Consider the following 13,997-nt stretch of genomic DNA (forward strand, 5'->3'; position numbering starts at 1 on the left):
GGCATCAAGACAGCTCTCCGACGCATATTCTTCATTCAATTGACTCGATTTCAAAGGCTACGCATGCAATGATGCAAGAGAATGTTATCTTGCGTCGCGAGAACGAAGAGCTTCGTGAGACTAACCATGTGCTAAGCAAACGTCGCTGAACCAAAACCAAGCAAATCCAGTATGGTGGGCCACTTAATATAGAAGATGCACAAGTTATACGGGCTATTAGGGGTGATACGGGTTTGGAAAGTGAGGAAGAGGGTGAAAGTAGTCGTCCTACAAGGAGGAGGCAACGGGTGCTAGGCGCTGTGGCATTTGCGGAGGAACTGGACATAATGCGCGAACTTGTCAGGCTGTCAGGGTACGGCTAGGCCGAAGGCAATAGTACAGAGTGATGGGGAGTAACGGGCGTCCCTCCTACGTAGCACCGGGTGGTCACTGGCGGTCTCAGGTAGGGGTGCCCACGGTGATGCATTGATCTCTGCCCTCTCTATCTTCCTCCGTCTCGACTCCTTACTTATAGCCAGCCGAGGTTCTCTCTTGGATTCTGGATGTTTGCTTCCGTATGTCTGTGTTCCTCCGACTTCGGCCAATATCTTGGACAGCGGCTCCTTATCTGCAACCAAGCGATTCCCTATCCGTTGCAAACGGCTTCAACGGCTCTCATTCGCCACAAGCGGCTCTCTAGCCGCCACAAACGGCTTCCTACCTGGTGGAAGCCGGCCCGCCTCGGATGACACTTGTGGCTCTGACAACTCCTTCCCTATCCTACTTCGAGATGGTCCTTATATAGATAGCTAGGCCGCCGCTTGGACCCGGCATAACAGCAGGGTCGGCGATGCCAAGGATCTTGACTCTCGTCATCCCAAAGCTTCACATAGATTGTAATCATGACTCGGGAGTCTTTTGTCCGAAACACCCCTCCGGCGGCCCACCGGTGTCCTGCGTTCAGTATCCTGACACCCACTGGTGCCTATGGCATTCTGTTCTCTGACACAGGCAGATGTAGAAACAGATAATGAAAAGAATTCTGATTAATTTCTTAGATGAATACGGGTTGTTGTTAATCTATCTAAGATGAAAGGTTGGGAGGTCGTGAAAGGTTGGGCAAAGACCCGTGTGGGGCATTGACCTGTGGGTGACGTTAAGCTGAATAACTAAAATAACTAAATAACTGACTGAAAAGCGAAGGTGAAGATATAGATAAGAAGGAGATGATGATATGTGAAGATGAGGATGATGATGCGTGAAGATGGGGGACTCGTGACCTACTCTGCCTCTGTGCCTCTTAAAGAAGAGAAAATAAACTTTCTCCTAGCCCCGTAACCTATTTCCCTGATGTCCGGCCTTACCCCGTTACAATGTCTAGGTAAGCGACGATCATAGTTAGTTTAAATCCGGCGGCGGTTTATAGGGACTCTATATACTTACTACGAAAATGATAACATGAATGTACACCGAGCTGGCCATGACACCGAGCTGGCCACTTTCATGCGCTAACGCAACCGGCTAACTTAATCTTTGATTTTCTCAACAACCAATTATGGCAAAGTCATACAATGAAGCAGACTTAATGCTAGCCCTTCAAGCTCTCAAAAATGACCAAAAACTTAGTCTCCGATAAGCGGCAAAAACGTACTAAGTCCCCCGAAGCACCCTCCAAACGCGTAAAAACGGCGTACCTTTCCGACGCGATATTTTGCCCAATTCACGAACTATGACAGAATTAGAAGAGGAGGTTATTATCAAGCATATACTGGACTTAGATGCACGAGCGTTTCCGCCCCGGATTGCTGATGTGGAAGCAATGGCAAATTCTATCCGCGCGACACGTAACGCAGGGCCCATTGGAACGCGCTGGGCCTCGAGGTTCGTCGCACGTCGCAAAGAGTTGAAAACTCGTTGGAACCGTCCTTACGATTACTAAAGGGCCCAATGCGAAGATCCAAAGCTTATTGCAGATTGGTTTCGGCTTTTTGCGAATGTTATCGCGAAATACGGTATCAAAGAGTCGGACATCTACAACTTCGACGAGACTGGGTTTATGATTGGCAAGATCTCAACCAATATAGTAGTTACGAGCTCCGAACGACGTGCCAGGACGAAATCAATACAGCAAGGTAACCGGGAATGGGTTACCGTAATCCAAGCGGTCCAGTCTACCGGTTGGGCGCTGCCGCCGTTCATCGTTGTTGCGGGCCGATACCACCTCTCTTCTTGGTACGAAGACGACAACATTCCGAAAGATTAGAGAATTAGACCTAGTCCAAAAGGATGGATGACTAACGAGATCGGTATGGAATTTATTAAATACTTCGATAACTGTACGAAAGATCGAAAGTCCAAGATATATCGATTGTTAGTGTTGGACGGTCACGAGAGCCACGTTTCCGGCGATTTCGAGTTATATTTCAAAGAACACAAAATTGTAACTTTGTGTATGCCTCCACACTCATCTCATATCCTCTAGCCACTTGACGTGGCCTGTTTCGGTCCATTAAAGCGGGTGTACGGCCAGATGGTAGAGAAATTGATACGCCGGTCATTAACACATATCGCGAAGGAGGACTTCTTTCCTATCTTTAAAGACGCCTACTTTGCAGTTTTCGGCGAAAAAACGTTCAAGCTGGCTTTCGAAGGGCAGGACTTGTTCTATTCAACCCAGAAAGTGTGGTTTCAAAGCTGGACGTACGATTACGGACCCCGACGCCTGTTGGCTCCCTAGAAATCGCAACCCGGCCGTGGGTATCAAAGACGCCATAGAACCCGATAGAGGCTCATGCACAGTCTACGTTTTTGAAAAAGCGCATCTCAGAGCATCAGAATAGCTCTCTGACGAATATTTTCTCAGCTGTCGACCAGTTTGCGAAGGGAGCAAAAATGATAATGCACGAGCTCGCCCTCGTGCGGGCCGAGTGCGCTGAGCTTCGAGAGGCAAATAAGATGCTAAGCCGGCGCCGGAGGACTAAAAAATGCAATTAAGGGAAGGAGAATCACTTATTTTCCAAGAAGGACAGGACCTACGGGACTATAGGGAGTTGGCGACGCAGATATAGCAAGAAGAGCGCCGAAATGGTGGTCGCGCAAAGCGTGTTGAAACGCGCCCGAGGCGCTGTGGTATTTGCAACGGGACTGGGCATAATGCGCGAACTTATAAGATCGCATTGCTATCTTCTGGAGAGGAAGATTCAGAGTAGTTTCAATTGATTTACGGCGTTGTGGTTTTACTATCGTAAAATTTCTATGCGAGGTTATGTAAGGGTGGCCAGCTCGGTGTCATGGCCAGCTCGGTGTACATTCACGTTAACTGTAAACTATTAGTAGAAAAACAGTGAAGATGCCTACTTTCAGTAATACCTAACTGAATGCTATAAGTAGTGCTATACGTAGTATTCACCCTTGAGATTAATAAATTCAAGTCCAGAGTTAATGTCACGAAAGGACCAAGCCTAAAAGATCTTGAATGTCAATTAAATCACTAACATTTGGTCCGGCTGACTGCTATATACAGAACACTATAGTTGTATCATCGCTAAGTACTACGACAGTTAACTGGGATATAGTCTCCTCGTCTTAACTCGTCCCCAAAAAGCAAATGCAGTCAGCGATCATAGCGTGATCCAAAGCGTAGAACGCAGCCCGATCATGGTTTTTGTTCCACAAGAAGACTAAACTGCTGTCACGAATCGTTGCCGGTGGTGTCGGGAGTCCGTTGGGGTCTATGGCGCCGTTCAGCCCTGCCCTGTACTTCCCTGCAGTCAACAAGTGGTGCCACATTCAACGGTCAGCCAGAAAAGATGACCGTGGCTTTACATGGGTCTAGTCTTGCTCGACAATAGCTGCGAGCCATGATTGGTGTGCGGTGGAAGGATTCGGACGACTAAGATAAAGACGGTCCCGAATATAGGTAACTGACGAATCAGATGCTATCTAAATCTAATAGTTTCGTGTCGATCCCTCCGCCTTGCATGTTAAAATGTCCGGCATAAGCTCCCTTTGCCGAAGATTGCTTTAGAGCAATACGGACAGTTGTGACCTATTTTCAGTAATTGTTTAATGGTAATGGGGGAAAAGGGTTTGGTCACCAAATCAGCATAGGCAACGGTGCTAGGGTCTTCTGATGGAACTTGACTTGGGAAATTTTGTCGTTCCTTATGATGACTCCGCCGCTACGCCCCACTGTCCCGGGCGTAATAGTTGCGTCTGACCAGGCAGTTCCGGCACTCGTATTGAGGAAAGATATGCCCAACTAACCATAACTATGGGATTAGCAGATCCGTATTTGCAAAGCGGTGGCAGGGAGTGCGGCGCATGGGAATAGAATAAGAACCGGTCCTGCTGTAGTACCTTTGGTTTTCGTCGCCGACTTACCGCCTCACTCCTTTTCTGTGCTTTATATTCCAGTCCATTTCTTCGTTCCTAGCTTGGCATACTCGACAGTCCCTGATCTACGCGTTGGTTGTTTCATCTCTCCCGAAGAGGCTTGATACTATTCCTTGTCACGTCGAGACTGGCTCATCGTCGTCATCATTATGCAGTCCGCAATTTTTAAAACATGGTGGGCATCACTATGCTACTCTTCTCTGGTGGCTGGCATTGCGGTCCCGAGCAATAATGCAGCATCTGAAACCCTAGATCGCCGACATTCGGGTTGTCCCGCTGTATGGACCGATATTGCGGCCGACCTGAATCAACTCTTTTCGGGATGCTCGGATCCAGCACGTCAAGCCATCCGCACAATCTTTCACGACTGCTTTCCTGGGTCCAATTGCGATGGCTCGCTCATCTTGGCCGGTGAATGCACCAGTCGGCCTGAGAACGCACAAATGATACCAGTCTGCGACACCCTTGGCGACAAGGCCCAGCAGTACAATGTCAGCACTGCAGATATGATTCAAGCGGCAGCTGGTAGTTGTTCCCCATTAACCCTATGACATGAATTACGCAACTGACCAGTTATCACAGCCCTGGGGACTAAAGCATGCGGCGGACCCTCCATCGCGTTCAAAATTGGACGGAAGGACTCGAGCACACCGAGTCCCACGGGCCAGTTGCCTGCAGGAAATGCTACTGCTGCAACCCAAATTGCTGCCTTCGCTTCTAAGGGCTTTTCTGCCAATGAACTAATCGCCCTCGTCGGCGCCCACAGCGCCGGCAAGAACTTGGCGGGGACCGCTCTCGACACCACCGTCAACCAACTGGATAGCACCAAATTCTACCCCGAGACGCAGGATGCTTCCGCTCCTGCCAGTCTGGACAGCGATCGGTTTCTCAGTAACAGTACTGCCACAAAGACCATATGGAAAGGTTTTGGAGCTAGCGCGTCGGCCTGGCATGCTGCCTTCGTGCCCGCGTAAGTTGACTCAATGGCATCGTTTTATTGATCAACACTGACTGAAGGGAGCAGTATGGAGAAAATGAGTGTCATGGGCAACGATGTATTGACCTTGAATGACTGCTCGAGTATAATATCCTAAAATCTCCAGGGAATCGGACTTATATCATTGTAGCAGCCTGTGTTGAACTGCTTTATGTTGGAAACGGTATTAGTTTGTTTTGTGTTGAACTTGCACTATTTTGTTTCTTAGAGTTCTGGAAAGCTGTAATTGTATTGTTACAGAGGCGCACATATGGAAGTATTTCCCATAAGGAGACTGTCTTGCCGAATATATAGGTTGTTATAGCATAACGTGATCCACAAGTCATTTTCGCACACAAGTCACTTTTGCACTTTTCTTGGCACCTTCAAGTAATTCAGTAATATCCTATAACCCGCATTTTATCCTTTAAATTATTATTATTATTATTATTAAATACGCCGTAGGCTCGAAGCCCCCGGTACCTCTACTAGTACTCCCGTATGTCAAACCGTGCCCTAATGGCTGGACTAAATACATACGCTGCGTCGTCGGTTCGCCCTATTGGCGACTGCGTTGCGTTCACTACCATACTACGTTGGTTCTCAACCTACCAACAAAGTCCCCCCTGAGAAGATCGATGCTATCTGGGCCTTGAAGCTGTCCGACCCGTCCCTAGCAGCCATCTTACAATAGTCCCACTAACTACTGGTTCTCCTGTTGCCGTTGCGAGGTCTCTGCGAGAGTATAGTGGCCGTGGTGCGATGGCGGCCCGTAATCGTTCCCTCGGTCCTTCCAACAGCCCGCAAAAGAGGATTACGTGTTCTGCCGTCTCAGGGGCATCGCCACAGCGGCATAGCGGCGAGTACACGCCAAAAGCCCCTGTCTTGAATAAGAAGGCTGCTAGTCCTATTTTTTCCGTCCTGATCTGGCACAGCGTAGACGCCTCCAGTCGGTTCAGGCCGAAATACTTGCCCCCTTTCGGTATCTGCATCGAAGGGCCCTCCGGTTCCTCAGCGATAGCGCGTCGCTGGCGATTGTGATGCTCTGCTCCGGTGAGCCATCTCTTCCTCCAGTGGTCGAGGAGGGCAGCCGGGACCTCCTTTTCCTCACTCATCCACTCGGAGCCCCGGGCCTCCTTCTCCATAGTGTACCCTGCCGGTCGGAGTAGCTGCGACGCCTGCTTCCTCTTCGCCGGCCTATCCTGCCGGAGTATATGTGACGCTTTAGCGCTCGCGCTGCGAAGCAGATTTCTCTTCCCGCTAAGTCGTAGCCGTTCTTCAAACTTAGCAGCCCGGGCACTAAGATAGAGGTCTAGTGGCGGGATTGCTGCTTCTGCTTCCAGGTGGCGAACCGGCGTCGCTTTGTGGGCGCCACAGACTACCCGGAGGCAATCGTTCTGTATCCCCATCAGGCTCTTAGCTGGCCCTGCCGGTTCCTCACTTATAGTATGCCACGCAGTTCCTTTAAATTACTCATGATACGTGACCCCATGGGGGGTTACCCTATAGCTATAGATAAGATAGATAAGAGCTATAAAAGAGCTCTGCCAGGCCAGAATAGCTGACCTGGTCATCCTTTCCCAATACAACAATTCACACCCCATATGCACTCGCATCAACTCAAAATCTTCTTCATTATCAGTTTCTATTTCTATTGAACAAGTCCTTGCATTATGCCCAGTCCCTCCGAAAATACCACAGCGCCTTATACCGGTCTGCCGGCGCTTTACAGGACGACTGCTTTCCCCTTCTTCCTCCTCCATAACCTTGATATCACCTTCAAGGCCCGTAAAACTTGTGCATCATCTATACTAAGTGCTCCTCCATATTGGATTTGCTTGTTTTTCTTCCTACGACGCTTACTTAGTATATGGTTCGTCTCACGAAGCTATTCGTTCTCCCGACGTAATAGTTAATGCATTCTCATGCATCATTGCATGCGTAGCCTTCGTAATCGAGTTAATTGAGTTGAAAATATGCGTCGGCGAGCTGTCTTGATGCCTCTGGACGCTACTTTTAATCAAAGTTGACTGCAATTCGGCTTCGAGGGTGTTGGTAGGTGTCTTAGAAACCCAGACGGAGGGAGGCAATTGGGGGTCGGGTGTCGGTGTTCGTACTACTTTTGCGATATCCAACGTAGATATGACCCTATCCGGGTTAAAAGGAACAAGTCCAGCTGCTTCGAATCCTGATCTGATGTTTTTTTCGTGAAAATCACCAATGAAAGCTTCTAAAAACCCAGCTAAGAAATCCTGCTTCTCAATATGGGTTGGATGCCTTCGCATTAAACCCTCCACGAACGCACCGTACAGCCGTTTCAACACACTGAAAGGTACCAAATCCAAATGCTGGAGCTTGTGGGATGAATGGGAAGGCATACACAATGTAATTACGCCGTGTGCCGCGAGGTAAGTCTCAAAATCCATCGAGTGGTGGCTCTCGTGACTATCCAATATTAAGAGACTTTTCGCACCCTTCCGACGGCTAATAATATGTTGAACAAAGTGTTTTGCCCATTCCACACTAATATTATTAGTAGTCCAACCGTTATGGGAAAGGTTGACCTTGCAGTTGGCCGGTAGGTCGTTATCGCGATACCACGAAGCAAGATGAACCTTGCCCGCGAAGATGATGTACGGCGGTACCGCCCAACCTTACGAATTAATAGCCTGGATCACCGTAACCCATTCCCGACCTCCTTGTGTAGCATGTCTAGGCCGTCTGTGTCTTTCTACACTCGTTACAACCATACCGGTTGTGATTATGCCCATTAGGAAGCCCGTCTCGTCAAAGTTGTAGATATCCTCCGGCTGGATGCCGTGCTTCGCTATTGTGTCCGCAACACGCTTAAAATAACCGCGATACGCGACAGGATCTTCGCAGAATGCCCGCTGATAATCGATTCGACGATTTAAACGCGTTCGGAGGTCTTGTCGGCGGTTAACGAAGTTCGTGGTCCAGTTCTTGCCGACGGGGGGCGCGTCGCGTACACGTCGTAGGATATTCGCCATTTCTTCGACGTATCGAAGCCGAGGAGGAAATGCTCGCGCATCTAGCTCAATTATACGTCGGGCAATCGTATCCTCTTCGGTTTGAGTTAGATTTCGTTTTAACATATTAGCTTCGTGTCGCGTTTGGTCGCCGTCGAATCGATTCTTTAGTGTACGGTCGCAAACGTTGTAGATACGGCCAAGCTTACGCCATAAAATTTCAGGGTTGCGCTTTTTAGCTTGAATAGCTAGCTGAAGATCGGCTTCTTTGGATTTACGAGGCATGTTGTGGGAGGGAAGAAAAGTGCAAGCTAAGTTAAAAGGTTGAAATATTTGAAAAAGTGCGAAAGTGACTTGTGTGCGAAAATGACTTGTGGATCACGTTAGTATTAAATTCGTAAAGTAAATAAGTCTTCTACGGGTATTAGGCCGTTGCTCTGATCGATTGAGCAGTCATTGATTGAGATGCTGCTGGCAGAATTGCCGTTGACCGCGCTGCCTTTGTCTGAGACTCCATTGGTGCTGCTTCTGGCGGCAAGACTATTGGTGACATGTCCGTTCAGCAGATCGCTCTGGCCTACTTCGCTTGGCGCCATGTTTCAATAGTATGATCCGAAGGTCGTTCAAATCTCCTAGGTAGGGAATCGGTGAACAGAAGCACCCTGAAGACTATGTGTGCTGAGACGACAAAATGGGAAGTAGAGGGCGGCTTGTCAAAAACGACGGGTCACATGGTATTGGAGCATAGAAGCACCATATTGTTAGTTCTAGCTTTGTCTAGACTGTTGTTTGATATTAAATGTGGGATTGAGCACCACAGTGATTCCTAAGGTTGAAAGGCGCTTTATGCTTAGAATAAAAGCGCTTTGTGCTTCAGGATAAAGGCGGGATAGAGGTAGCCTAGTAAGGCTGGACCCTTCAGATTACTTAAAGGCAATGCACACAGCCAACAGAACAGATAGAGGGAATCGAGCATGAAGAAAACGGTGACCTAACCATAACCACCAAATTATTCTTTTCATATAACCGTCATATCATGGTCATACTGCAAGATACGTGAATATCTAACACGGCTCAATTATGTAGCCACAGGCTCAGGCTGAAAATGATTGCTTCTTCACGGTATGGATAGTCTTACTTTGAAACTGCAAACCGGCTAGCTAGTATATATGGATGTCTTCTAGTACATCATCACGCTTGGGACTCGCGTCTTTCGGTAGTGGCCTTCCAGCTGCCATCTGGAGCGAACCAATTCCCGGCGTATCACACATCTGTTGCGACAATCCTTGTGCTGGAGGTAAACAACCGAAACCGCCGGGCCCAAGACTCCCGTTCAGTACGGACTCCGGGGGCACCGGTCGCGGGCTCCGTCGCCGAGCGCACTGCAGCACGCTATTGCGGCGCATATGATTAGCATCCTGGGGCCCAAGGGGTTCAATACTGTTCTCATATCTCAATTGACTGTCAGCTAAGAAGTTCTCTATATATGAATTGCGCAGAAAGCAGATCAAGGTACCGTGACCTCTACACTTGCCTCTGACACAATCTAAAACAACTTTCGCCGTGATTCAACCGATATACCCCAACATGGCTTTGCCAATAGGTCTTGACAAGTGGATCAGGGCCCAGGAACCAAGGCTACCAAAGATGAGAGATGCGCCCGTCTTCTACCGCAACCTTGAAGAGACGCTAGACGCGCGACGAGCAGAAAACAACCTTATCACGCTGAGAACTCGCAAGGATAGTTATGACTTCTTTTCCAACGACTTCCTTTCCTTGGAAGCATCAGGCATGCTGCGGGAAGCCTTTTTCGAAGAGCTAGCGCTGTACCCTGGATTCAAACTGGGCAGTACGGGTTCGCGTCTGCTCGATGGTAACAACGATTACATTGAAACCATTGAGCATGAGATCGCCAAAGGGGAACGTTGCGTTATTATCTCCGTCGAGACAGTGTACAGTATGGATGGAGACATTTGTTCACTGAAGGAAATGGTCGAAATTGCAAAGAGCTTCTTCCCCCGCGGCAATGCCCAGTTCATCGTTGATGAAGCCCATAGCACTGGTGTTATCGGCGAAAAAGGCCGCGGGCTTGTTAGCCACCTCGGGCTCGAGAATGAGATTGCCATTCGACTACACACTTTCTCCAAAGCACTCGTGTTCAGGAGGTAACGTAGTCCACGGTCCAATTGCACACTTCGGCAGATTTTCGTACGCTACCACTTTGACCTGCGGTTTTTCACCACATAACTATGGTTGGTTCTTGGAATGAAAGTGATATGATTCTAGCATTACATGCGCTTCAATCTGATCCAAAATTAAGTGTACGTCGCGCTGGTCAGATCTATAACGTACCTTTTAGAACCCTTGCGTATCGACGCGACGGTAAAACTGCTCGAGCGATTACGCGATCGCCAACGCAAAAGTTGACTCCTTCCGAAGAAGAGGCAATCGTACGACATATAACCGACCTATATTCGCGAGCGTTTCCTCCCCGATTGAGTGGTGTTGAAGATATGGCCAACCGATTACTTCGAAGTCGCGACGCGGGACGCGTCGGCGTCAACTGGGCCTCGAGCTTGGTAAGACGACAACCAGACCTCCAAATGCGTTTAAATCGAAGGATAGACTATCAAAGAGTCCCCTGCGAAGACCCCGACGCATATCGCGCGTGGTTTGACCTGGTACGGAATACAATTGCGAAATACGCGATCCAGGAGGAGGATATCTACAACTTCGACGAGACCGGTTTTGTGATGGGCCAAATCTCGTCCGAAATGGTCGTGACGACTTCTGATCGGCGCGGAAGGCCTAGAGCAGCCCAGCAAGGAAATCGGGAATGGGTTACAGTTATTCAAGGCGTTGGGTCGTCCGGTTATGCCCTCCCTCCGTACATCATTTTCACCGGCAAAACCCACCTCTCGTCATGGTACGAAAACAGCCCATTACCGCCTGATTGGGTTATCGCAGTTACTAAAAATGGCTGGACTACGAACGAGAGAGGCGAGGATTGGATAAAACACTTCGATCATCACACCAAGTCTCGTACGAAAGGTACTCATCGCCTATTGATCCTCGACGATCACGAAAGCCATCACTCGACCGATTTCGAGGTATATTGCAAAGCTAACAATATCGTCACGCTTTGTATGCCTCCTCATTCGTCGCATAAGCTCCAGCCTCTTGATTTTGGTTGTTTTCGCGGATTAAAAAGAGCGTACGGAAAAGAAATCGAAGATCTCATGCGAGCACATATGAGTCATGTCTCGAAAGAAGACTTTTTACCGGCGTTTTTAAACGCGTACAACGCAACTTTCACGGTTTCAAATATCCAAGGAGGTTTCCGAGGGGTAGTAATAGTTCCGTACGATGCATATTATGTCATATCACAGCTCGATGTGAAATTACATACGCCAACACCTCCGGGTAGCTCGGCTGGTCTCCCCGTCCCTTGGGAATCAAAGACTCCGAACAACCCAACCGAAGCCCAATCACAAACCGATTATGTGAAAAATAGGATTGTACGACATCAAAATAGCTCACCAACGTCAATTTTTGCTGGAATAGATCAGATTGCGCGAGGTACAACGAAGGTTATGCATCGGCTTGCCCTTTTAGAAGGCGAGGTCGAATCACTTCGAAAGGCAAATGAGACCTTAAGTCGACGTCGCCGTGCGAAGAAAAAACAGCTACAGAGTGGAGGGTCACTTCGTATACAAGCTGGACAGGACCTACAGTCTCAATGAGAGGTTGATGGGCAGTTACATGACGAATTTCGTCAAATTGGTGGTCGTACAAGGCGGCGAATTGCGCGTGTACGGCGCTGTAGAATCTGCGGCGAGCCTGGACATAATGCGCGCACTTGTGGAAATGATGTAGAGACGTCTGAAGATAAAGATTCTGAGTAGTTTCAATTGATGATAGGCGTTGTGGTTGAATTAACTTATACATTGTCGTATAAGGTCTGCCAAAGTGTGCAATTGGACCGTGGACTACGTTAGGTATTCTCAGCCTTATAGTGATGGATGCGGTTTCAAATCTAACCTCTGTCTGTATCCAGCGGTGATTGTCTGCAACGAGACAGTCCGAACGATGTTGATCAACTTTGCCAGCCCCCTGTATTTTACCGCATCGCCCACTTTCCCGACTCTGGCAGCCATCCGGGCCGGATATGGTCTGTTGAAAAGCAGTAAGACACAGCCGGTGAGAATGTCCTGTTTCACTCAATGAGGCTGTTCTCAATTAACTCAATCTCCCTCGTTCAGGCACAACAGCGGCTTCAAGGCCGTGTCGCATACTTTTTGCGCACTAACTATCACAGCGAACCCGGTATGGGAAACTGCAACCAAGGCGGGGATACTTAGCATTCCTCTGGTTGAACAGGGATGGGAAATAAACGACTTCCTGACTCAGATCATCCCCGTCATCACAGAGACTGGACACAACTGGTACCTATTTCTGCACTTGCAGCTTCACAAGTACTGTGCGTACCCCATCGACCCACCTGTCGTCCCCCGTGGCAGCAGTCGCGTCCGTCTTGTCTTTAAGGCAACCAATTCCGAAGAGGAAGTGGCCGGACTTGCCAACTGTATCTGCAGTTGAGCCCAGGAAATGCTTGACATCAGAAAGAGTGGAAAGGAGGGGACTCTGCCTACCGCGGCGCGCCAGGTATATACCTAGGCGGCGACAACTGGAGCAGGCCACGACGTTCCTACCTCCCTGAACAATATTTCCAAGAATCTGAAGGGGTCGAAGTTGGACGCCGTAACTTCCGAGGCTTAGCTGCTCGTCGGTGCGGTTTGTCCCTCCCATTGAATTACTTTCCGTCGTAAACAGAACGAACAATGCGTACGACCTATCCTCATGTCCTTTTCCTATGTGTCGAGGATGAAGTTTTCTTTGGGCCATGTTCTCAACCATATATCAGGAGTCACAGCGATCACCTGGTCCTCGGCGCCCTGTTGAAACATGAAGCAAAAAGCACATTGCTCGTATTGCACAATTAAAATATGGTAACATGAACCACTATGGGAGGACGTCAAAACAATTGTACTTAACACAGAACTGAGTGATCATTATCTGCCATTAAGACAAAGACTCTATCTGCTAGGTAACCATCCCACCGCACCCCGTCACCATGTATTCTTGGAGGAGACCATTTTACGCGAGTTTTTTTGATCACGATGCTGAGTTTGAGCCGCGGGCTGCTAGCTAGCCTCGTCCAGCCAAATATCCACTAGAGTGCCCTAGTCCTCTAGTCGCTAGGCATTTACTGGCGATAAGGCAAGGTGTACTACACGTAGGCACGTAGCTTGTTCCCGTCAAATGCTTATTAAGTTTTTTGAGCAGAATATGTAGGCTATAGCGATTCATCACCACTTAAAGCACCTATCGCACATGAGAGGAAACTTCAGGCTTGTGTTCAGTGGGAAACGCCCACACAACTTGGTCATCCACAGCTTAGCTGAGACTCCTTTCCCCTCACATAAGCGGCCCAGGGTAATCCGAGAATCGGTGAGTTCAGGCCATAACCATTAATGTAGGATGGACCTTCGCCTAAGCGTATCAATCTGAGCTTATTTTGCCCCGTGATCTGGGCCGAACCCCCGATAACGAAAACGGGTTGTTATCCTACGCGCGAATTACCAAAGTGCCAGGAT

At 48.7% G+C, this 13,997-nt stretch overlaps 2 protein-coding genes across 2 annotated transcripts; both read left to right on the plus strand.

Annotated features, from left to right (window-relative positions):
• The first annotated feature begins 4,264 nt into the window (after positions 1 to 4,264).
• Positions 4,265 to 5,705, plus strand: BCR38DRAFT_400051 (peroxidase). The gene is made up of 3 exons (XM_040857729.1): positions 4,265 to 4,899; positions 4,957 to 5,344; positions 5,399 to 5,705. The coding sequence occupies exons 1-3, from the start codon at positions 4,524 to 4,526 to the stop codon at positions 5,466 to 5,468; spliced, it is 834 nt and encodes a 277-aa protein (XP_040711289.1). The 5' UTR covers positions 4,265 to 4,523; the 3' UTR covers positions 5,469 to 5,705.
• A 4,222-nt stretch (positions 5,706 to 9,927) lies between these two features.
• Positions 9,928 to 10,729, plus strand: BCR38DRAFT_499911 (pyridoxal phosphate-dependent transferase; the record flags this gene model as incomplete). Its single annotated transcript, XM_040864805.1, has 1 exon — positions 9,928 to 10,729. One exon carries the CDS (start codon positions 9,928 to 9,930, stop codon positions 10,507 to 10,509), a length of 582 nt encoding a protein of 193 aa, XP_040711290.1. The 3' UTR covers positions 10,510 to 10,729.
• Between the last annotated feature and the right edge of the window lie 3,268 nt (positions 10,730 to 13,997).

Source organism: Pseudomassariella vexata (genome assembly GCF_002105095.1).
Source record: "Pseudomassariella vexata strain CBS 129021 chromosome Unknown BCR38scaffold_16, whole genome shotgun sequence".
Taxonomy (NCBI): domain Eukaryota; kingdom Fungi; phylum Ascomycota; class Sordariomycetes; order Amphisphaeriales; family Pseudomassariaceae; genus Pseudomassariella; species Pseudomassariella vexata.